At 37.1% G+C, this 23,505-nt stretch overlaps 1 protein-coding gene across 3 annotated transcripts in view; it reads right to left on the reverse strand.

Moving 5' to 3' along the window:
- Window positions 1-23,505, reverse strand: part of G3BP1 (G3BP stress granule assembly factor 1) — a 37,771-nt gene that overhangs the window by 3,288 nt on the left and 10,978 nt on the right. For all 3 annotated transcript variants that reach the window (XM_025435075.3, XM_025435076.3, XM_035715572.2), the window contains exons 2-11: window positions 16,931-17,043; window positions 11,286-11,367; window positions 10,639-10,812; window positions 7,386-7,476; window positions 5,642-5,735; window positions 4,264-4,465; window positions 2,957-3,058; window positions 2,413-2,524; window positions 2,080-2,208; window positions 1,572-1,681 (exon numbers count right to left, since the gene is read on the reverse strand). In XM_025435075.3, coding sequence (XP_025290860.1) covers window positions 1,572-1,681; window positions 2,080-2,208; window positions 2,413-2,524; window positions 2,957-3,058; window positions 4,264-4,465; window positions 5,642-5,735; window positions 7,386-7,476; window positions 10,639-10,812; window positions 11,286-11,367; window positions 16,931-17,025 — 1,191 coding nt within the window. In that variant the 5' untranslated portion in view covers window positions 17,026-17,043. The remainder of the gene's footprint in view (window positions 1-1,571; window positions 1,682-2,079; window positions 2,209-2,412; window positions 2,525-2,956; window positions 3,059-4,263; window positions 4,466-5,641; window positions 5,736-7,385; window positions 7,477-10,638; window positions 10,813-11,285; window positions 11,368-16,930; window positions 17,044-23,505) is intronic.

Consider the following 23,505-nt stretch of genomic DNA (forward strand, 5'->3'; position numbering starts at 1 on the left):
CACATAAATGGGACATCTCCAGGTTCAATATTCTGTGGCTATGCTAAGACTAGACACTGTTCTCTCCTCATTTCTGTGTTCTTTGCAAGAGAAGCTTCATAAAAAGTGGTTAAATAGTTTGAAAGAATAGAATACACATGTGCAGATTAGGACCACAACATTAAACTTTACAGTATAGCCATCAACACTGTAAAGAACATCAGAGATTCTATACAACCCATGGGAAATAATAATCTAAATTTCTATTACATGGTTAACAAAACGTGTAGCTTTAATCAGCAAACTGAAATATTAGTTGTTGTCAAGGGCTGCAGAGAAAGGGTATGAGGAAAGACTGCTTAATGGACAAAGGGCTTACTTTTGACAAAAATGTTGTGTACTTAGGTGATGGTTGCACAACCTGTATTAAAAGCCACTAAATTTTACATTTTAAAATGGTTTAATTTTTAAAAAAATAAAAAATAAATAAATAAAATGGTTTAATTTTGGGATACCTGGGTGCCTTAGCACCTTCGGCTCAGGGCGTGATCCAAGGATCTGAGATTTAGTCCCGCATCGGGCTCCCTGCAAGGAGCCTGCTTCTCACCCTGCCTGTCGGGTCTCTGCCTCTCTCTCTCTCTCTGTCTCTCATGAATAAATAAATCTTTTAAAAAATAATAAAATAAAATGGTTTAATTTTGTATTATGTGAAGTTCACCTCCATTTTTTTTTAAAGTGAGATTTTTTTTTAACTCCCATAGTCACCTCAGTGAATTAGTAATATTATTACACTTTTGTTATTCTCTACTACTACAAGACAGGATCTTTTCTTAATTAAAGATATGGGGAGGTGCGCCTGGGTGGCTCAGTTGGGTAAGCATCTGCCTTCAGCTCAGGTCATGGTCCTGGTGTCCTGGGATCGAGCCCCAGGTCAGGCTTCCTGCTCAGATCAGAGCTTGCTTCTCCCCTCATTCCTCATCCTGCTCATGCTCTCTCAAATAAATAAAATCTTAAAAAAAAGAAAAAGATACGGGGAAAGGGAAAGGTTCCTTATGAACTACACAATAGTAAGATTCTGATTCTACAAAATCCTTCTATTATTAGAAAGCACTGGTAAGAAGAGTTCTGTTAATAAAAGTGGTTCCAGGTAGAGTGACTCCAAACCTAGACAACTTATAGAATAAAAGGAGAAGCTCCTCATAGTTAAACCCAGATAACAGTCCTATATCAAAATTGCCCAGGGGAAACTGACTCAGCTAGAAGTACATTGTATTTCATCTCCTAAACCAGAGGCCTCACCAAGAAAAGAAATCTGCATAAATTTCGGTGCATTGGTAACTATTAGTTATTTCAATCTCTTCATTCAAGGTCTTCAAAATTAAGTTAGACAGAAGTTTTGTTACTTTAAACTCCCAGGCAAGTCTTTTAACAATGGCCAATCACCATGGAATGAATATATTAACCAAATACATTGGAGTGAATACTACTTTACTTATAAGACAGTTTTACGATGAATACATTCCAAGATCCAAGATAGTCTTGTTTTGTTTTTTTTTTTTAAATAAAAAAAAAAAAGATCAAAAACTGCTTACCCTGTTGCTAAGGACCTTTTGAACAGGCTCAGAATCATCAAACACAACAAAACCAAAATTGGGTAATTTCCCGCCACTGTTAATGCGTAGCTCCACCACATTCCCATAACCTGGAAGTGAAACACAGACTCTCAATGTATGAGAACATTTCCTTTAAATATCATACATACACTATCCAATGATAACCACTAGTCACGTGGATACAGACCACTGGAAGTGTATCAATTCCAAAACAAGAAATGCCTTAAGTGTAATAAACACTGGACTTAAAGGACTTAGTATGGAAAAACATAAAATAACTTATTTTTCTATGTTGAAATGATGTTTTAGATACATTGGATTAAATAAAATATTAAAATTAAATCCTCATTTCTACGTTTTAAAATGTGACCACTAAAAACAGAAATGAAATGTGGCCACTTAAAACATAATTACATATGTGGCTCATCTATTTCTATTAGACAGCACTGCATTAGATGAATCTAGTGTTTATAACTCCATAACCTACTTTGAAAAAAATCTTTAAGCTCCGATTTGTCAACTTCATGTGGTAGATTGCCAATAAAAAGTTGGTGACTATCAGGGTGTCTCACAATTCTTCGGGGCTCAACGTCACCTTGCTCACCAGCTTCACGGACTTAAGAAACAAAAACAGCAATGAAAGATAAAGACAATTTTCAGTGACTATTTCATTTAATAAATTTTTTCTCCACCCCTAAAACCAGGTAATTTCATCAGCTCCACAATTTTTTTTAAAGTAGAAAATATCAACCACCCCTAAGACACAAGCTCTCACCTAAAACTCCCCCAAACTAGGTAAGTCACCCTTCTGAGCTCTTACTTGGTCTGGGGCCCCTCTGGGGAGGAATATTTATCCGCTGTTCTCGCACTCTTTGATCTCTCTGAGGCCTCTGTGGTGGAATCTGAGATTCAGGTTTAGATTCCGGGCGAGGCTGAAAAATTTATAAGTCAACTGCGTTAAAAACAAAGCAAGCTTACTTTTAAAAGTTTCTTCGCTAACAATAAGGTTTAAGAGAGAAAAATGACAGAGGCACCTGGGTGGCTCAGTCAGCTGAGCATCCAACTCTTGGTTTCTGCTCAGGTCATGATCTCACGGTCCTGGGATTGAGGCCTGTCATACTCTGTGCTCAGAGCAGAGTCAGCTTGTCCCTCTCCCTCCCCAACCCTACACACCCACCCCAGCTCAGTGCAAGATTGCACTCCTTCTTCTGACAAATAAATAATGACAATTCTCTCACAAATTATTTAAAAAAATACCTTGGACTCTGCTCTGTGCACCAGCTCCCACATTCTCTAAACCTGTGTGAAACCAAATTACATGAAATACAAGCAAATATGCCTAATACACAAACTTAGAAACTCACCTGTGAAGCTGGTACTTTAACAACATGAGGTGGTATCCCAGTAACTGGAACAGCTCCACTGGGTGGAAGGTTCTTACTGGTCACAGATGCCCAAGAAAATGTCTAAGGGAACAACAACATTAGTGGCTTGACCATATCAAAACAATATAAAAGCTCTTAGTTATTAGATTTCTCATACATATGAACCACATTTTCAGATAGGATAGAGTTTCTAAGTACCTCGAGATTCCTTTTCTCCTCCTTAGAAATTTAGTACTAAAATTCCCTTACTCATCAAGTACCAGCAAAATATGAAAAGTTTAATAAAATTCTCTCCTCCAAAACCAGATCTTCCTATGATTCCTCCAACTGATGTGTAAACATCAACCCAATTACATCAACTTTAGAACTACTCTGAACACCTTTTCAATCTATGCACATCAAATTTACCAAATCTTGCTACTTACTACATAAAGATCTTCACTGCCACAACCTTAATCCCAGGTGTCAGTTTTCTCTCCAGGACTACTACAATAGCCACCTAACTAGTCATTCCTTCCTAATCCAGCCAACCTACTTTTCTACCCGCAAGCAAAGTTATTTCACATTTCTCATTCCTACTCACCTAATCACTGCCAGAGACAGATCAAAAACTGTTTTACCAATAGTTCCCATACTTAGAACAATGCCTAGCACAGAAGCACTTGAATTAATTGTTAGATAAATGATGTAAGAATCCTGACTACATAAATAAAGCATTAAAACATATTCCCTCATGGAGCATCAAATGTAAAGGTTCCGGGATTTCAGTTAACATCAGCCTAATGAGACTCAGGAATAACTGAAAAGCTTCAAACTTTTGAAATCATGTATTCTAATTAGAAGAGTAGCTATTATTTCAGTAGTTTCTACTTCTACTTTAAGGTTATCCTCAATTAGATTTCAGAAAAAAGAAAAGTCTGCTATGCCACAGTATTTTTCAAAAAGATATATTATCACTTGTTGGTTATAACAAGCATGTCATAATTTGAAATAAAATATTTTTAAAATGAGGGCTTATTGACATGGTAATAAAATAGCACCTGAAATTTCTGGTCTTAAAAAAAAAAAAAAAAAAAGAGAGAGTATTAAAGTTTCCTTAGGAGGGGAGGGGAGTTACTTTTATAAAATATGCATCTTACTTCTTATCTGAGGTATGGCTCAGTATGTAAGAAATTTCCCTGAACTGAAAAACATACCTAGGAAAGTCAATGAAACACTAATAAAGGAAGAGATATTTTTTAAAATAAATCAGAAATAGAGTAAGAATAAAAAGACACATTGCATACCCTCAAGTCTTCCTGTACTGTCTGAGCTATGTCCGTAGGTGCTGGAGAAGAACTCTTCTGAGTATCCTCAGGAGCAGTTTCTTCCAATACTGGCTCAGACTTTTCCTCTTGGATCTCAGACACAGGTTCTTGCTCTGGTTCTGGTTCAGGATCAGGTTCTGGTTCAGCAACAGGTTCCTCTAAATGTTCTTCCAAGTCATTGCTTTCACAGGAAAATTTAAGAAATATCATTATGCCTCAAATGATTTAGCAAGAAATTCCGAAGTTTTTATTAACTATAGATATCTGAACCAAAAAAATAGCTCCCTCTCTCCAAAAAAAGATCTAGGAGTTCCATTATCTGCATATTAAAACAAGACTTTTTAGAAGAAGCACTCAATGAGCAAATCTTACTGCAATCAGATTTGCTAAAGTCTGATAAGTAAACACATCAAAACAGATCAAAGATGAACCAAATCATGATTTTCTGTCACAATCCCAAAAACTCACAATTTACTCACAAAAGACAGGCTGTGGGGAAGGGGAAGAGAGGTTACTCAATGTGTATAGTTTTAGTTTTGTAAGATGAAAACTTCTAGAGATCTGTTGCACAACTACGTGCATAGAGTTAAACATTACTACACAGTGCACTTAAATTTCATATGATGCAGTTTTTACCATCAAAAAAGCCTCTCAAAGAAATCACCCAAATAATTTAGAAGAAAAAAATAGTTACGATTCAGAATACTAGCTCTTAAAACTTCCACACGAATCACATATTTGTTAACACGGCAGGTGTTTTCCCCCTGAAATCTAATTTGGCTCATGTCTGTGGTGAGACAATAGATTATTCTCAACCAGCAACCCAGGTGAGTGGTGTGGTTTGTCCATCACCACAGCTTGAGAAATACATGAAAATATCCTTTAAGCACTAAATACTAACACCAAAGGTTTCATTATTACGTGGCAACTAACAAATATTAATTTTTATTCCTATCAAACATTTCTGTTCTGGATGTAGAGAGAAAAAAAAGCAGCTTAAGACAGTCACACATTTACTGTCTTGAGTTAATAAAGCCATTTAATTCATGTCTGAATTTCTATCAATTTATGCCTGATCTCTAAATAAGTCCTTCAACGTACTTCCCCCAAAGCACTTAATGCAATGCCTTCTTACATTAAATACTTGATAAGAAGTCCCAGAATCTGTTTTTCACCTACTGTCAGCAAGTTACAACATTTTTGTTAGCTCAGAGATACTAAAAGCAAAAGCCTTTCTTTTAGGAAATAACTTATATTCTGAGATAATTCTGCGAGAATATGTAACTCCCTCCAACCAAAGAGAACACAACCCAAATTCTCATGCAGCCTTAGACAGATGAACACATTTTTTCTTTACCTGACACTCTGATCATAGAAAGTTCCAGAATCATCAGGTACCACCTCAGGTGTCTGCTGTCTTTCTTCAGGTTCCTCTACCTCTTCCTCAGATTCTACATAAGAAAACAAATTTCAAGGAATTTGTGCTTATTTGTCAAATATAGCTGACCCCTGAAGAAGACGGTTTGAACTATACAGGTCCACTTATATGCAGATTTTTCTTGATAAATACAGTATTGTAAATATATTTTCTCTTCCTTATGATTTTAATATTTCCTTTTCTCTAGCTTACTTTTAAGAACACAGTACATAAAATACATATACAAAATGTGTTAATTGATCGTTTATATATCAGTAAAGTTTCCAGTCAACAGTAGGCTATTAATAGTTAAGTTTTTGGAGAGTCAAAAGTTATACGGGAATTTTCTACTATGGGGGGGAGGAGGGTGTCAGTGCCCCTAACCCCCATGTTGTTCAAAGGTCAGCTTTATATTCACTTTCACAATCCTCACTGTGGGTGGAGTGATGAGGTGGGATGGAGGAGTGGGTTAAATACCTGCTGGGTGATAAAGGAGTATACACTTATTGTGATAAGCACCAGGTGTTGTACTAAAGCATGGAATCCCTATATCATACACATGAAACTAGTATTATGCTGTACGCTAACTGGAATTTAAACACTTAAAAAGAAGTAATGAAATAAGCATATATATATAAATGTAAGTCAATTATAGCAATTTGGTAAAATTATAGCAAAAGCTTTAAGGACAGAATTAAGGCTACGAGAGTGTTTGGGTTAAGAACATGGGAATCTAGGTCATACTGTCCATAATTCAATGCAGGCTCTACCACCTAACTAGCTATACAATAATCAGGCAAATTATTTCTCTGCCATCTCAGTGCTCTAATCCATTAAATGAGAATAGTACTTATCTATAGGCCTGCTGTATTACACAACAAATACAAAGCCCTTAGAATCAGCCATATAGAAAACACTAATATACTAATTATTATTGGTGTTTAGAGACAATTCGTCATGGGTTTGTGTTTCTGCACATCTTACAACTAAAGCAATGGCTAACCTTTGTTTCACTTCCTAAATTTCTTAGGAACATTTAAACATCAAACAGCCTCAGAAAATACTGTCTCCCTTTAAAGCAAAGAGCAGGCATGTTTACACACATTACAAAAGATTTTGATTCCTTAAACTTAGGGTTCCAGCTCTATAATGCACCCGACTCCAATGCAGGTATCATATGAACTTCAGGATATCCTGTGGAAATTGTGGCAAAGGGATCCCTGGGTGGCTTAGTGCCTGCCTTTGGCCCAGGGCTTGATCCTGGAGTTCCAGGATCAATTCCCACATCAGGCTCCCTCCATGGAGCCTGCTTCTCCCTCTGCCTTTGTCTCTGGCCCTCTCTCTCTCTCTCTCTCTCATGAATACAGAAATAAAATCTAAAAAAAAAAAAAAAAAAAAAAGAAATACAAGAATTAAATTTAAAAAAAAAGAAATTGTGGCAAAAATACATTATCATGTTGCAGTGACTAATTATGTACTCATGACTTAGAAGTTTTGGGTCTTCCATGAAACAGGTTAGCTCTTAAGTAGGTTAAAAACTGAGACCCTTTCTCCGTCTTGACAATTAGAAGTTATTAATGAAGAAAATACAGAGTGTAATGAAAACATTCGAGAAACCCATACTCTCTTCAGGTCAACCTGATGCCTTCAAAAAAAAAAAAAAAAATTGAGACAAGTAACTTACCCTCCTGAGGCTCAGTGACAAAGCCACCAAAGACCTCATCTTGGTATCTGAAGATATCATTGTGAACGTAGAACTTATTCGCAACAGAGCCCTGCAATGGCAACAAAAACTTTGATTTATTCAGCAGACTTTCAAAAAACCAAATCACCCTACACCAGTGGTTCTCAACTAAGGGCAATACTGCACCAGAGACATTTGGCAGTGTCTGGAGAGATTTCAGTTTTCACACAGGGGAGTGCAACTGAAACTACGGAGAAGAGGGCAGGGATGCTGCTAAAACACCCCACAATGCTCACAACAGCCAGTCACAACAAAGAATTATTTGGCCCAAAATGGTTATACCAAAGATGAAACACCCTGCTCTACATTACAGCCATTAAAAACTACATTCAAATATAGTGCTACTTAAAATACCAACAAATGGATATCCAAACATTGGTAAAGCTCTAAGTATGTACAATGCCACACATCTCAAATCATTTTTTGGACAATAAATACATACTACCAATTGCAGCAGGTATTTAAAATTCCCTTAATTCCCTGTATCCAACAGTATTGATAAAGCACTCAATAGTGGTATAGCTGAAAAGGTTTGCCCACACTAGGTAGAAGACGCATACAACCAGTTATTCAGGTTTTTTTTTTTTTTTTTTTTTAGTTTTTTAGTCATTCAGTTTCTAACACTGTCTTCATCTGAAGAAACGATACCACCTTACAGCTTTGAGTATTAATATTAGCTTTGAGACAATTCATGTAAAAATGCACCTTATTACGGTAATATCAGATTCTTCCTCTTTAATAGTAAAAGGAACTGTAATCAAACTGGAAATAACTGGTCATCCTATCCCCACATGATTCTTTATATAGTTAGAAGTGCCTCAAGTTTGATACTACAGATAATCTAAGCCATCCTCTGAAACTTATGACTAAAATGAAACCTGTAGTTTTTCAAAAAGATAATCGAGTTATTCAAACTGTAAAAGGACAGGGTTTTAGATTCATTACTCTGGACAGAAAACTATCTTAAAGATAATGCTAGAGAAAACATCTAGCCAGCAAGCCGCTATTGAGCCACTTCCACACACTTGTGCAGATAGGCATCCTGAATGTGTTCAGTCTGCACCAGTCAGGAAGGCAGTACAAATATAATTATCAACAGTACAAATATAGTTGCCAACATAAATTACCACCCATTCATGACAAGCATGATAACTAAAAGGAACCAGGGTTCCTTGAAGAAACAGCAGATTCCAGGGCCGGGGCTAGAGCAGGGAAGAGTCCAAAATGACCCTGAAACATCTTGTGTCACAGAAGTTAAAAAGTACTCCCCTGGAACGCCTGGGTGGCTGAGAGGCTAAGCCTCTGCCGTCGGCTCAGGGCGTGATCCTGGAGTCCCAGGATCAAGTCCCATATCAGGCTCCCTGCATGGAGCCTTCTTCTCCCTCTGCCTGTGTCTCTGCCCCCGCCCCCCATCTGTCTCTTGTGAATAAATAAAATATTTAACAGCAACAAAAAAAAATTTACTCCCCTCACCAAGACAAATACAAGCCAGCTTGAAGGAGCTCAGACTTAACAGATCTGGGATATTTTAGTCATTAAGTTAATCGTGGGTTAAATCCATTAAATAAACTCCACAAGTGACAGCAGATAGAAGGTGGAGTACTTTATAGTAAGATGCTAACTAATGAATACCAAATGACAGAAATAGATAATCACTATTTATAGCCATCAGAAATAGCAGCTGACTACGCAAGAATCATGCTAAAACTAGCATACACAAAAGTTTGATGAAGAACGAGATAGCTGAGTGAAGTAAGTCAGTCAGAGAAGGACAAACATTATATGTTCTCATTCATGTGGGGAATATAAATAATAGTGAAAGGGAATATAAGGGAAGGGAGAAGAAATGTGTGGGAAAGATCAGAAAGGGAGACATAACGTAAAGACTGCTAACTCTGGGAAACGAACTAGGGGTGGTAGAAGGGGAGGAGGGCGGGGGGTGGGAGTGATTGGGTGACGGGCACTGGGGGTTATTCTGTATGTTGGTAAATTGCACACCAATAAAAAAATAAAAATAAAAAAATAAAAATAAATAAATAAATAAATAAGAACAAGATAACTGCAGTCTCAAAGAAATGAACCACAATGTATTTACTAATAAATAAAAATACTAACTTCATAGTGGCAAACGTGTAATCAATGTTAATAACACTAAGACTTAAATGACATCTAGTGCCCTCCTAATGTGGGGCGGGCACTGAAGGACACTAACATGTGCATAACCTAGATCTAATCACAAGGAAATAGACAATTCAAACAGAGATATTCTATGAAACACTTTGACAGTGCTCTTCAAAAAAGTCAGTGCCTGGGGATCCCTGGATGGCTTAGCGGTTTAACGCCTGCCTTTGGCCCAGGGTGTGATCCTGGAGACCTGGGATCGAGTCCCACATCGGGCTCCCTGCATGGAGCCTGCTTCTCTCTCTGCCTGTGTCTCTGCCCCTCTCTCTCTCTGTGTCTCTCATGAATAAATAAATAAAATCTTAAAAAAAAAAAAAAAGTCAGTGCCGGGCAGCTGGATGGCTCAGCGGTTTAGCGCCACCTTCAGCCCAGGGTGTGATCCCAGGACCCTGGGATTGAGTCCCAGGTCCAGCTGTCCAGCTCCCTGCATGGAGCCTGCTTCTCCCTCTGCCTGTGTCTCTCTGTCTCTCTCATGAATAAACAAACAAAATCTTTAAAAAAAAAAAAAGTCAGTGCCATGAAAAACATAAAATTAAAGAATTACTGATGGTTAAAGGATACTAGAGACACGACAACCATATTATATTATGTGTAATCCTGGACTGATTCTTGGACCAGGGGAAAAAAATACCACATAGGACATTATTGTTACAATCACCAAAATTTAAATATGGGCTACAGATTGCTAATTCTATTAATATCAGTACTTCCTGAATTTGAAAACTGTAGTTATGAAAAAGTATTCCTTACACTTATGAAATGCTCACTGAAATACCTAAGGATGACAGTGACTAGGCATGATGTCTCCAACCTATTTTCAAATGGTTTTGAATTAAAATGACAGGTAAAGAGAAAAAGAATTACAAACGTATGGGCAAGTGTTGGCAGTGGTTCTAGGTAAGGAGTATGTGTGAGCTACTGTACTATTACTACAACTTTTATGTTTGAAATTTCAAAATGAATAGTTCCTAAAAAGGTATGCACGACCTTTCATCGTCTCTTTTTTTCATACCTCAGGAGCAAGGACAAATGTCTGCATGAATCTCCTCAAAGCCTGGTTGTTATTAGAGAGCAACCCCATCACCTGGACCACCACACCATCATTCAGAGTGGCATGAGCATCAACATGGCGAATCTTAGTGTGGCAATTGGTAAAGTTTTGTGACATCACTTTCCTATGGATCTCCTAAAGAATCAAGGCAAGAGTTAATGACTTAAAATTTAGACAATCTCCAACAAAGAACTTTCCAACACAACACAGGTAGAGATAACTTGCATGCTTAAATTACAAACTACACAGCCTGTACTGATTTGCCTTAGAACAGTTTATCCCTAGTGACCACCTTGAGCTTTTTTAAATTGTCCTGAATTGACATACCTAAAATGTTTTACAGTAAATAAATGATCCCTATACTAAAACTAATTATCTCCTAACAAAAAATCTTCAGAATACATTACTCAAAATGAAGAAATGTGACACCCTAAAGCTTATCAATGGCTACCATATTTACCAAGAAGCTTCTGAATACCAAAATTTCTAAAAAAAGAAATTGAAAAATTTTATCTTTAAACAGTAAATCTATTAAATATGTATCTGCCTCAATTTTATGGGTTATTTTCTAGCTGTGTAACAACCTACAGAAAGCTTGGGATGCTTACTTTCTGTCCATAGACTGCATCTGCTGGCTTTCCATTTGAATCCAATCCCCCATGGACATAAGAAGAGTTCTTTCCATAAAATCTGTAAAACAGAGAGAGAATTTATTTCTCAGTATCAAGTATCCTTAGATTAGATACTTATTTTTCATGTTTGGTACCTACCCGCCTCACTGGCAGACTCCTAGAAGCAAGAATGTATTTTCTTTTTCATTTCTGTGTGCATACGCATTCATAGATCTCCCCCCTCTATATCACTCAGTATTTGCCAAATGGAAAAAAGATTTTGGTCAATGAGGCAGAACACTTATTTTATAAAATGTTGAGCTCCAGATTTCAAAGTAGGATGATTTTGTCAGTTAGGCTACTTCAGAATGAAAAACAGAAGTTCCCATTTTCACTCAAGAAGCAAACAGGCAGTTTTGATACAGATGAGGACATCTATACCATCCCACAGGCGTGGGGAGTCCAATCCTTTTACATATCTGAGAATGTATTTGAGGGGTTTCCATTAAAAACCCAGTAACTGGAGCACCTGGGTGACTCAGTCATTTAAGTCCAACTCTTAATCTTAGCTCAGGTCTTGATCTCAGGGTCCTAAGAGTTCAGGCCCTCTACCTTGGGCTCCATGCCAGTCATGGAGCCTATTTAAATTAAAATGAAATGAAATAAAATCCCAGTAACTCATGCAGGTGAAATTTAAGAGTAATTTTTAGCAATTTTTGCTGATGCAATAAGAGCTTCAGACTTTAATTCTGCATAGCTTTAATTCATCTATATCCTCAAATGTTTTGTTTTCATTTTAATACTGGATCAGGAAAACCTGACAGATACAACCAAAAGTGCCCCAGCACAGATAGAACTGCTATTACAATTCGATAACTATACTACAGATACACAATTTTCCACAAATGAACCCCATGTCACTCTACATCCTGTTTCTGCCTGTTCCCCACAAAAGTGGGGAGATTGGGGCCCACGGGTACCCCAGTTGTACCCTGAAAACTTTCAAGTTATTAAAAGGCTGTATGTCAGCCACTGAATCAGTACTGCTGGCCAATCCACTTCTCATTTCAGGCATACCTCAGAGATATTTTAAGTTCAGTTCCAAACCAGTGCAAGAGAATTTTGCAATAGAGTCAAAAAGAGATTTCTTGGTTTTCCAGTGCATTTATGTTTACACTACACTTAGTCTATTAAGTGTGCAATAGTATTTCTATAAAAATAATGTACATATCTTAATTAAAAAACACTTACTGCTAAAAAAAAAAAAAAAAAAATGCTGATCATCACCTGAGCTTTCAGTGAGTCCTCATCTTTTTGCTGGTGGAGGGGTCTTACCTCCATTTGGCTGTGACCAAATCAGGGTGGCGGGTGCAGAAGGCATTGGCTGTACCAAATTCTTAAAGTAAGACCATAAAGTTTTCCCCCCATCAATTGCCTCTTCCTTTCACTAAAAATTTCCCTATAGTATGTGATGCCATTTGATGGCATTTTACCCACAGAACTTCTTTCAAAATTGAGGGTTAATCCTCTTAACCCCTGCCATTAATTTATCAACTAGTCTACATAATATCCTCTAGTGGTGTTATTTCAATAATCCTCACAGTGTCTTCATCAATAGATTCCATCTCAAGAAACCACTTTCTTTGCTCATCCATAAGAATTCCTCATCTGTTCAAGTTTTATCATGAGACTACAGCAATTCAATCCCATCCTCAGACTCCACTTCTATTCTAGTTCTCCTATTTCTACCTCTAGTTACTTCCTCTACTCAAGTCTTGAATCAACTTCTTCTCAACTCCTGTTTATCTTGATATTTTGACATCTTCCCACAAACCACTTCCAATATAAGGCTGTTTCATCAACACTGAAAATCTTTTGGGTAGTGTAGCCACCTTCATTAATTACCTGAGCTAGATCTTCTGGAGAACTTGCTGCAGCTTTCTCATCAGCACTTGCTACTTCACCTTGCACTTTTATTTTATGGAGACAGCTTCTTCCCTTAAATATCATGAACCAACGACCTCTGCTAGCTCAAACTCTACTTCTGCAACTTCACCTCTGTAAGCCTTCAAAGAATCGAAGAGTAAGTAGTAAGTGCCTTGCTCTGGATGAGGCTTTGGCTTAATGGAATGTTGTGGCTTGTTTGCTCTTCTATTCAGACTACTCAAATTTTCTCCATAACCATAAGAAGGCTGCTCTGCTTATTACTTGTCTGTTCACTCAAGTAGCACTTTAATTTTCATTAACTTTTCCTTTACATTCACAACTTAGCTAAGTGGTCCTAGCTTTTGGCCTATCTCAACTTTGAACATTCTCTCCTCACTAAGCTTACTTCCAGCTTTTAATGTTAAGGGAAAGTCTACTATAAGGAAAGTCTATTCCTTTCACTTAATACTTAAAAGCCATTTTAACAGTTAAGTAACTGGCCTAATTTCAATATTGTTGTGTTTCAAGAAAAAGGTAGAGATGGGGGATAGCTGTCAGTGGAGAATTCAGAGGATACACCTTTATTTAACATTAAGTTCATGGTTTTGGGGCACCTGAGTGGCTTAGTCAGTTAAGCAGCTGCCTTCAAATCAGGTCATGATCAGGTCCTGGGACTGAGCCCTGCATCAGGCTCCCTGCTCAGCAGGGAGTCTGCTTCTACCTCAACCCCACCCCTTCCCCACTTGTGCTCACCTTCTTGTTCTCTTTCAAATAAGTAAAATCTTTACCAAAAAAAAAAAGGAGTTCAGGGACACCTGGGTGGCCCAGCAGTTGAGCGTCTGGCTTCAGCTCAGGGAGTGATCCCGGGTCCGGGGATCAAGTCCCACATCGGGCTCCATGTGCAGAGCCTGCTTCTCCCTCTGTCTGTGTCCCTCATGAATAAATAAAAATCTTTTTAAAAAATAAAAATAAAAAATAATTTTAAAAAAAGAGTTCAGGGGCAGCCCCGGTGGTGCAGCGGTTTGGCGCCTCCTGCAGCCTGGGGTGTGATCCTGGAGACCCAGGATCGAGTCCCACATCGGGCTTCCTGCATGGAGCCTGCTTCTGTCTCTGCCTGTGTCTCTGCCTTTCTCTCTCTCTGAGTAAATAAATAAATCTTTAAAAAAAAAAAAGAGTTCAGTCTTCTATGAATGGGCATGAGTCCCAAAATAATAACAAAAAAGATCACTGATCATAAATTACCAATAAATATAATAGTGTAAAAGCTTGAAATATTCTAAGAATTACCAAAATGTGACAAAGACACAAAGTGAGCAAATATTATTGGAAAAATGGCACCAATAAGCTCACTCCATGTAAGATTGCCACAAACCTCTAACTTGCAAAAAAATGCAGTTTCTGCAAAGCACCATAAAGCAAAACACAAAACAAGATATGCCTGTATATCTAAGCTGTACTTCAGAGATAAAATGTGGAAAAAAGAGGTCTTTGAGTCAATTAATATCAATATTGACAAGAAATATATCAATTCATTTAGCTATCTTTCAACTCTCAGTCCTTTTCAAATTCCAAACTTATCTAACCTGAGGGCATAAAATCAAATTTTTACATAAAACAACAAAAATAAGAAAACTTTTCAAATCTTTTCAATCACTTAATAGTCCTATCAGCACCAGATTTTTAACTCCTTACCATCTTTATCTGCAAAATAAAGTTATCGTGACAGTGCCTTACTAAAGGTTTTTGTAAAGATCAAAAGATAACAGGTCAAAGGGGCAGCCTGGGTGGCTCAGCAGTTTAGCGCAGCCGGGGGTATGATCCTGGAGGCCTAGGATAGGGTCCCATGCCAGGATCCTTGTGGGGAGCCTGCTTCTCCCTCTGCATGTCTCTACTTCTCTGTGTGTCTTTCATGAATAAATAAATAAAATCTTTTACAAAAAAAAAAAAAAGGGGGTATTTTCAGAGCAAGGACTCAAAAAAACATATTTATAAATTTTCTTTTGCACACAATAAGCATATGATATCCAATACACAAGCTGGTCAAAGTATAGAGGAAAAGAGTCTGGTCTAGGAAATATATATTTCAAAATCTCAAATTATTCTAGGGGCATCTGGGTGGCACAGTCGCTAAGAGCACATGAGAGGGTGGAGCACGCAAGAGCATGCTCGCTCTCTCTCAAATAAATCTTTAAAAAAAAGAAAGAAAAATTATTCTAACAAGTCCACACAGACATATTTATAGTTCTATATAATGCAAGACTGTTAAAGGAAATAATGGAAGCAACTGACAAACTCATCACTGAGGATTAATATATGCTACATCTCTATAAATTAACTATGTGGATACTAAATGAATGCGATACATGTACTATCGTTATAAGAGGACCCCAGATTATCAAGTAAAAAGAAAACAGTATGTTAAAATGTTTGCACGTCCATACAAGAACATCTGTAAACATGGTTTTAGTAAAGCTTTCCATGTTTAAGAACTTTATTTATGGGACACCAGGGTGGCTCCGTGGTTGAGCATCTGCCTTGGGCTCAGGTTGTGATCCTGGGGTCCTGGGATCGAGTCCTGCATCAGACTATCTACAGGGAGCCTACTTCTCCCCCTCTGCCTGTCTCTGCCTCTTTGTGTCTCTCATAAATAAATAAATAAAATCTTTAAAAAAAAACTTTATTTACAAGCCTATAATATTTCCACTAAAGTTTCTTCATTTTTTTCTTATAAAAGATTTTATTTATTTGAGAGAGAGAGAGAGAGAGAGAGCGACAGAAGGCACAGGCAAGGAGGGGGAGAAGCAGGCTCCCCAACCCGACATGGGGCTTGATTCCAGGACCCTGGGATCATGACCTGAGCCCAAGGCAGACACTCAACCAATCGAGCCACCTAGGTGTCCCAAGCTTCCCCAATTTTTAAAAGCACATCAACATAAAAATATTATCACAGGAACATATTCATACCAAATATTCAGGATTCACCAAAAAACAGCACAAAAAAAAACAAACAAAAGCACAAATTCTATTCCTTTATGTTTTCAGGCACTATTTTTCTGATAATGTGAAAGTCTAGGTAACTTAGTCTAATTTCCTTCTATTTGTATGTTCTACTTAAAATTCTAATTTTAGGGGCACTTAGGCAGTCCAATCAGTCAGTGCTAAGTGTCCAACTCTTGATTTCAGTTCAGGTCGTATCTCAGGGTTGTTGGGATCATCTCACAGGGGTTAGATGCTCAGCAGGGAATCTACTTGAGATTCTCTCCCCCTCCCTTTGGCCCTTCCCCTGCTTGTGTGAGTACATGATCACTCTCGCAAACAAATAAATCTTTAAAATAACTTCTAAACAAAAAATAAATAAAATTATAATTTTAGCAGCTATCATTTACTGGCTCTTAGGTAGAAAGCACTATTATGCAACAATACTGCAAGCAAACCCATTCGAAGCAAAATTAATTTAGAAGAGCCAATGCCAAAACTTTTGTTTTATCTCAAGTAAGAGACATTTGTAATGTCAAGTAATGAATGGTCTGGGCCTGCAACTATTTTAAGACAGCATAATGGCTTTTGGAAATCGCAAATATATATGCAACTGTCTGAAGGAGACTTTCATACTTGCATATACTATGCATGATGCATAAGAGAATCAAGTACTAAGTACTCACATGCTAAAAAACATTAGATGATGCAGGATAAAAATTTTTTTAAAAAAGTTTTACCTGTGTAGCATGTCTGGGGCCTGGTTCAGGAGCGTATAATACTGTCTCACAAATTCCCGCCCGACCAGCAGGGGACTAGGCTTCTCCATAACCATTGCTTTGGTCAATTCAACCTGGGGAAAAAAAAAAAAAAAAAAAAGTCAAATATAGTCAACTTACAAGGCAAGAAAGTAGCAGGGGAGAAAACAGAATCATTTAAATAAAATCAACTCAAAGTAAGACAAGGTATGTCAACAGTTCTGGTTTTAAGAACAAATAAAACCCACACAACACACCAGGAGAGATTTTTACTGAAATTTATTGCAATCTGATGAATTTGGGGTGGGGGGGGATTATTATTCCCAACAGTCAATTTCTTTATAATGAATGAATATAAGAACTTGAAAGGTACACATTTTCCATCATGCACCTTATCATAATTTCCATATTTTTAAACCCAATTAAGAGTGTTCCAGTTCTAAGATTCCAAACATTCTTATTTGTGGCAGTATTAGATTCAAGGGTGATAAATATAGTTTTGACCTACAGACAACATATGATCACGTTTTTAGTCAAACTAAATCAGAAAAATTTTTAGTATCTTTAATAGAGAAACCACAAAATCTAAAAATTCTATGCTTAGTTTATGATGAAACCAAAAATAATCTGAAAATGAGTTAAACAAAATGTTCTTACTCAACAAAATAATTTCAACACCTCAAAATCATGACTTATCTTTGAGTATTAAGAACGGCAACTGGGATCCCTGGGTGGCGCAGCAGTTTAGCGCCTGCCTTTGGCCCAGGGCGTGATCCTGGAGACCCGGGATCGAATCCCACATTGGGCTCCCTGCATGGAGCCTGCTTCTCCCTCTGCCTGTGTCTCTGCCTCTCTCTCTCTCTGTGTGTGTGTGACTATCATAAATAATTTTTTTTTAATTTTAAAAAATAAATAAATAAAATATTTTTAAAAAAAAGAAAGGCAACTAACACACAGCTAAGTCCTCAATTATGGTCAGTTATGATCAAATTAAAACTTTTTGAAAAGACATTGGTATGAGACAATCCAACTTTTCATTTCAGGAGATAAAATCATCCTGAAGTTAAACGTACAAGCAAACAAAGAAATATATATACAGATCAATTACAGTACAAAAGGCAAGAAATTTTATTTCAGTTTCCTCAAAGGATGGGTGAAAGAATGAATTTGATCGGTCAATTATGAACAATTTGTGGAGATTTGTTTATCCTTATCTAATACATCTGCATTATTCTTGAATATGTGTCCCATTTACTACTTATCTCACCAAAACCTAAGAAATTAGTTCAAGGTTGGTCTGCATTTTCTCCAGATTACAGGAACGAGGTCAATACAGAACACCTTCCCAGTCACAATGGAGAGCAGTTCACCGGCAGGCAGTTATGAGAACATCAATAATAGGAATCTGGATCGTAAGTCCTAAACTAATGTACTCAAAGGCAGAACAAGAAATTGCTGTTATTTCTTCCATGGCTCATAGTCAAAAAAAAAAAAAGAAAAAAAAAAGTAATTTCAGATGTTCTCACTGATCCTAAATTTTTGAGAACTTCAGAGTTGGACATTGAAAATCTTTTTTTTTTTTTTTTAAGATTTTATTTTATTTATTCATAGAGAGAGAGAGAGAGGCAGAGACACAGGCAGAGGGAGAAGCAGGCACCACACAGAGAGCCCAACGTGGGACTCGATCCCAATCCCGGATCTCCAGGATCATGCTCTGGGCTGCAGGCGGCGCTAAACCGCTGCGCCACCGGGGCTGCCCCTTTTTTTTTGTTTTCAAAGATTTTATTTATTTATTCATGAGAGACACACAGAGAGACAGACAGAGACACAGGCAGAGGGAGAAACAGGTTCCATGCAGGGAGCCTGATGTGGGACTTGATCCCAGGACTCCAGGATCATGCCTTGGACGGCAGGCAAGCACTAAACCGCTGAGCCACCAAGGGATCCCGACATTGAAGATCTTAACAGTCATCTAGCCTATGGTTTTCAAGTTTTAAGATTTCCCATTACTTCATTTAAGCCAGAGCAACTGCACTTTTTTTTTTTATTACAGTTCCTACATAACTTTTACTTTCTTAAAAGGGCTTAGCTACTCTCATCAAAAGTCACTAACATCTGACCAAATCTCAAATAAAAGGAAAAATCCAATGTGATTCCATCATTGTGATCATCCACCAGATCTCACAGAAGACCATTCTCTCCCAATTCCTCAGAAACTGGTCGTTAATATTTTCATTCCATTAGGTTGTACTTGCATATTTTCTAGCATAGTAAGAGGCTGAGCAGAAAGTTTTGCTTCCCTCTATTACCCAAAATATACAATATATCCCCAATATAAGGCAATTTAAAGAGAACTTTCACAACAGGATAGAGGAACAGCACACATTAAGTAAACCCCTATTTTTCTATTCTAGTTGCACTTGCTTCTCAAGTTTCATCTTCTTACCCAGTCAATATTATAAATGTCATCATTACTAGACCAATAGTATCAACCTAACTGCATCTTTTGATACTGCCAAGTAGTCTCATTATAACAAATTTCTAAAAATCTTTTTAGCAACTACTTTTCTGATATCCAATATCCCCATGCAAAATAAAGAAAATCCTCTAGATTATATATCAAAGGTAAGAAAAATTATAATCTATTGTCCACCTCTAGACTAAAGCTTCTCTTTTCTCGTTGAGATTACCTACATAATTCAAATTAAAAGAATAAAGAAAGTTCATTATTGGTTTAGTTACACCATTATCAACGTTTTATTTCAGGTCATCCCCCTAAAACCAAGAAAAAAGAAAAGCTAAATATTTATATGGTAAATCAAACTTCATCTCGTTTGTGGATTTGTTATTAATTCTGAAGCCAATACTAAAATCCACATCATTTACCAAGTTTCCAACATTAATTTTCTTTATTAGCTTAATGGTTTAATATAATTGAATGTTTTGGGTTCTTAATTAGCATCTTTTATTTTTTTCTAAATAGGTGGTACTTTATTTTAGATTGAAATTTTCAACTTCAGAAACATGCAATAGCTATGCTGAAACCAAATTTTCAATACTCTGCTACTCAAGTTACAACTTTTAACGTCAATCATCAGTGTTGCCTCAAATACCCTTGTAGCCTCCTAAGGGCTCATATTTACACTTCAAGCACCATATAATTCCATTACAGTAGAAGCTCTGGCTCTGAAGTCTCTCCTTTCAGCTCTTCTATAATACGGACCAATGAATTTAAAGGAAAATGGAAATACTATTTAAAAAGAATATTCCTGTCAAAAAAATAAAATATTCCTGTCAATTACCTCTCCATAAAAAAAAAAAGGAACATTTCATGGGATCATGGGACTAAATAATGTACATTTTATTGAAAAGAAACTATATTGATTGTTTCACTGCTTAAAAAAAAAAAAAACTGATTTCTAAATTAAAACAGCCAAAGATTTCAAGAATTCCTCATGAGTCATGGTCAGATAAAACATTTTGAAAAAAAAGAATGCAAGCTTCTTCCTAAATATTGTTTCTTAATAGAGATCATTTCTTATGTAACTTTCTAGCCCCAAAACTTGAATGTCTGACAAAGAATAAAGTTTTCTTTGGTTCTACATTCTCACACAAAAGATTAGAATTTTATACAACCAAAATGGATTTTTTATCATCCATTTGTCAGGTTTTTCAGAAGTTAGATTAAGATAACAGCCACAACACTGTTTCTTTAAGGACTAAGAAAAAACACAAAAGAAAAGTGGTGCTACAATTCAGAAATTCCTGAGAGGGATGGGGGGGGGGGGGTTAGAGAAATGTATGTAAAGTTGATTTTCAAATACCGCGCCCCCCCCTCAGTTAAGGGAATGGACACCCACCCCAACCACAGCTGAAAATCCACGTTTACCTTTGATTACCCAGAAACTTTATTACTAGCCTACTGCTGACCAGAAGCCTTACCAGTAACAAATGACAAACTTTGTATGTTATATGTATTATATATTGTATTCTTACAATAAAGCAAGCTACAGCAATGAAAACATTGAGAATCATAAAGAGAAAATACATTTCCAGAACCGTTATGTATTATTTAAAAAAAAAAAATCCGTCTACAAGTGGACCCACAGAGTTCAAACTCATCTTAAGGATCAACTTTTTTTTTTGGATCAACTGTTTAAAAAAAAAAATCAACTGTTTGGGGATGATGATTATAAATATATGATGCAAAAATTCTTCAAGCTGAATCCTTAAATTCTATAATTTAATTATTTGTAAACTGCGCCTCCAAAATTCTATATAAAAAATGCTTTCAGGGGTGCCTGGATAGCTCAGGGGGTTAAAAGTCGGATTCTTGATTTTGACTCAAGTCATGATCTCAGGATCGAGAGCAAAGCCCATATCATGCTCCCCACTCAGTGAGGGGTCGGCTTGAGATTCTCTCTCCTTCCACCCCCACTTGTACATCCCTGTGCACACTGTCTCTAAGTAAAATAGAAAGAAATGCTTGAGGAAAAAAATACTAAACATGACCTTCAGTTTACCGGTTTTCACTGAACCATCCAAATCTAAAGCAAATCTAAAACTGAGTGCTCAATTTTAGAATACTGAGAAAGTACTGAGATTCAAATAAAGGGACACCTGGGTGGCTCAGAGGCCGAGTGTCTGCCTTCAGCTCAGGGCATGATCCCAGAGTCCTGGGATCCAGTCCCGTATCAGGCTCCTTGCATGGAGCCTGCTTCTCCTGTCTGCCCCTCTCTCTGCCTCTGTGTCTCTCATTAATAAATAAAATCTTTAATTTTTTTTTTTTTTTTTTTTTTTTAATGATAGTCACAGACAGAGAGAGGCAGAGACACAGGCAGAGGGAGAAGCAGGCTCCATGCACCGGGAGCCCGATGTGGCATTCAATCCCGGGTCTCCAGGATCGCGCCCTGGGCCAAAGGCAGGCGCCAAACCGCTGCGCCACCCAGGGATCCCAATAAATAAAATCCTAAAAAAAAAAAAATCTCCAATACCATTCACTTGCTGTGCTCTTGGGCTAGTAACTTAATCTCTATGCACCCCAGTTCTTTCATAAAATCAAAATCATAACTGCAAAACCTGTCTATTAAATAGCAAGCACTGGGCAGCCCAGGGTGTGATCCTGGAGACCCGGGTTCAAGTCCCACATTGGGCTCCCTGCATGGAGCATGCTTCTCCCTCTGCCTGTGTCTCTGTCTCTTTCTCTGTGTGCCTCTCATGAATAAATAAATAAAATATTTAAAAATAAAAAAATAAGTAGCAAGCGCTGAAAGTAAGCTGTTACTATTAACTCTAATTATTAACTAACTCTAATTAAAGAAAGCATTTTCACATCCCACCCTTTTCTGTTCCCAGAAGACTACTTAAGAACTCTGCTAGCAGTACTAAAATACTGGATGATTATTCTGAGAATTTTTGTACAGAGTACTTTGAATTATAGAAGCCCAAATACTTAATGTAAAACTAACTTTTCAGAGAAATTCTAAGCTGACTTTATGATTGTTGTAATCCAGCCTATGAATGTTACATAGGGAAGACTTTCTGCGTGCCTACAGGATTTAACTGCACAAACTGTAAAATCTAATCAGTGTACACGTATCTTAATTTTTAAAACATGCATCATGAATCTACAATGGTCTTACTTATGTGTGTGCTGTTATGTATAAAAATTCCTGCTCTTGGGCAGCCCTCGAGGCTCAGCGGTTTAGCACCGCCTACAGCCCAGGGCGTGATCCTGGAGACCCGGGATCAAGTCCCACATCAGGCTCCCTGCATGGAGCCTGCTTCTCCCTTTGCCTGTGTCTCTGCCTCTCTCTCTCTCTCTCTCTCTGTGGGTCTCCCATGAATAAATAAAAATCTTTACAAAAAAAAAAACAAAACTCCTGCTCTTTTTAAAAATTAAAGCATTTAAGTTTTACTTTTCTTATAAGCAACACTATTTTAGTCTTATGCTAGGTAAAAAAGTTTGCTGAACTGAAAGATTTCTGAAGTAATCTTAATCTTTACTCATCAAAGCCAAGAGGAGTTATTTCCCTTGAGAAAAGCTACTAGAAAATAACAGTCAAAACATTCATCTCCCTTTATTCCCAACACTAGCAACCTAAAAACTGAATAGTAATCACTTTTTCTTTTCAGGAAGGGTTAACTTTATTACTCGTGAACTGTCCATGCAAAAATGATTATTAAAAAACAAAAGGTGTAAATAAAAAAAACACAGGTAGAAAAACATATAAGCATAAGATATAAAAAGTACTTTTGCAGTGTTACAGAAAGTTATATTCTATACAATTTACATAATGAAATGCTATGGAACAATTAAAAACAGTAAAATTCATACACCTCTGTATTGCTACAATGCCCTAAGGGCAACATACATCATTTTCAAAATCAAAAAATGCAAGAAAGGGTCCACCAACATCCAGTAAAACTAGTGGTATGCAATCATACATATTTTAGCTCTATGGAACAGATCTTTAAAATCTGCTTAGGCTTTTTTTTTTTTTAAAGATTTTATTTATTCATGAGAAACACAGGGAGAGAGAGGCAGATACACAGGC

This window comes from Canis lupus, chromosome 4 (assembly GCF_003254725.2).
Source record: "Canis lupus dingo isolate Sandy chromosome 4, ASM325472v2, whole genome shotgun sequence".
NCBI lineage: Eukaryota > Metazoa > Chordata > Mammalia > Carnivora > Canidae > Canis > Canis lupus.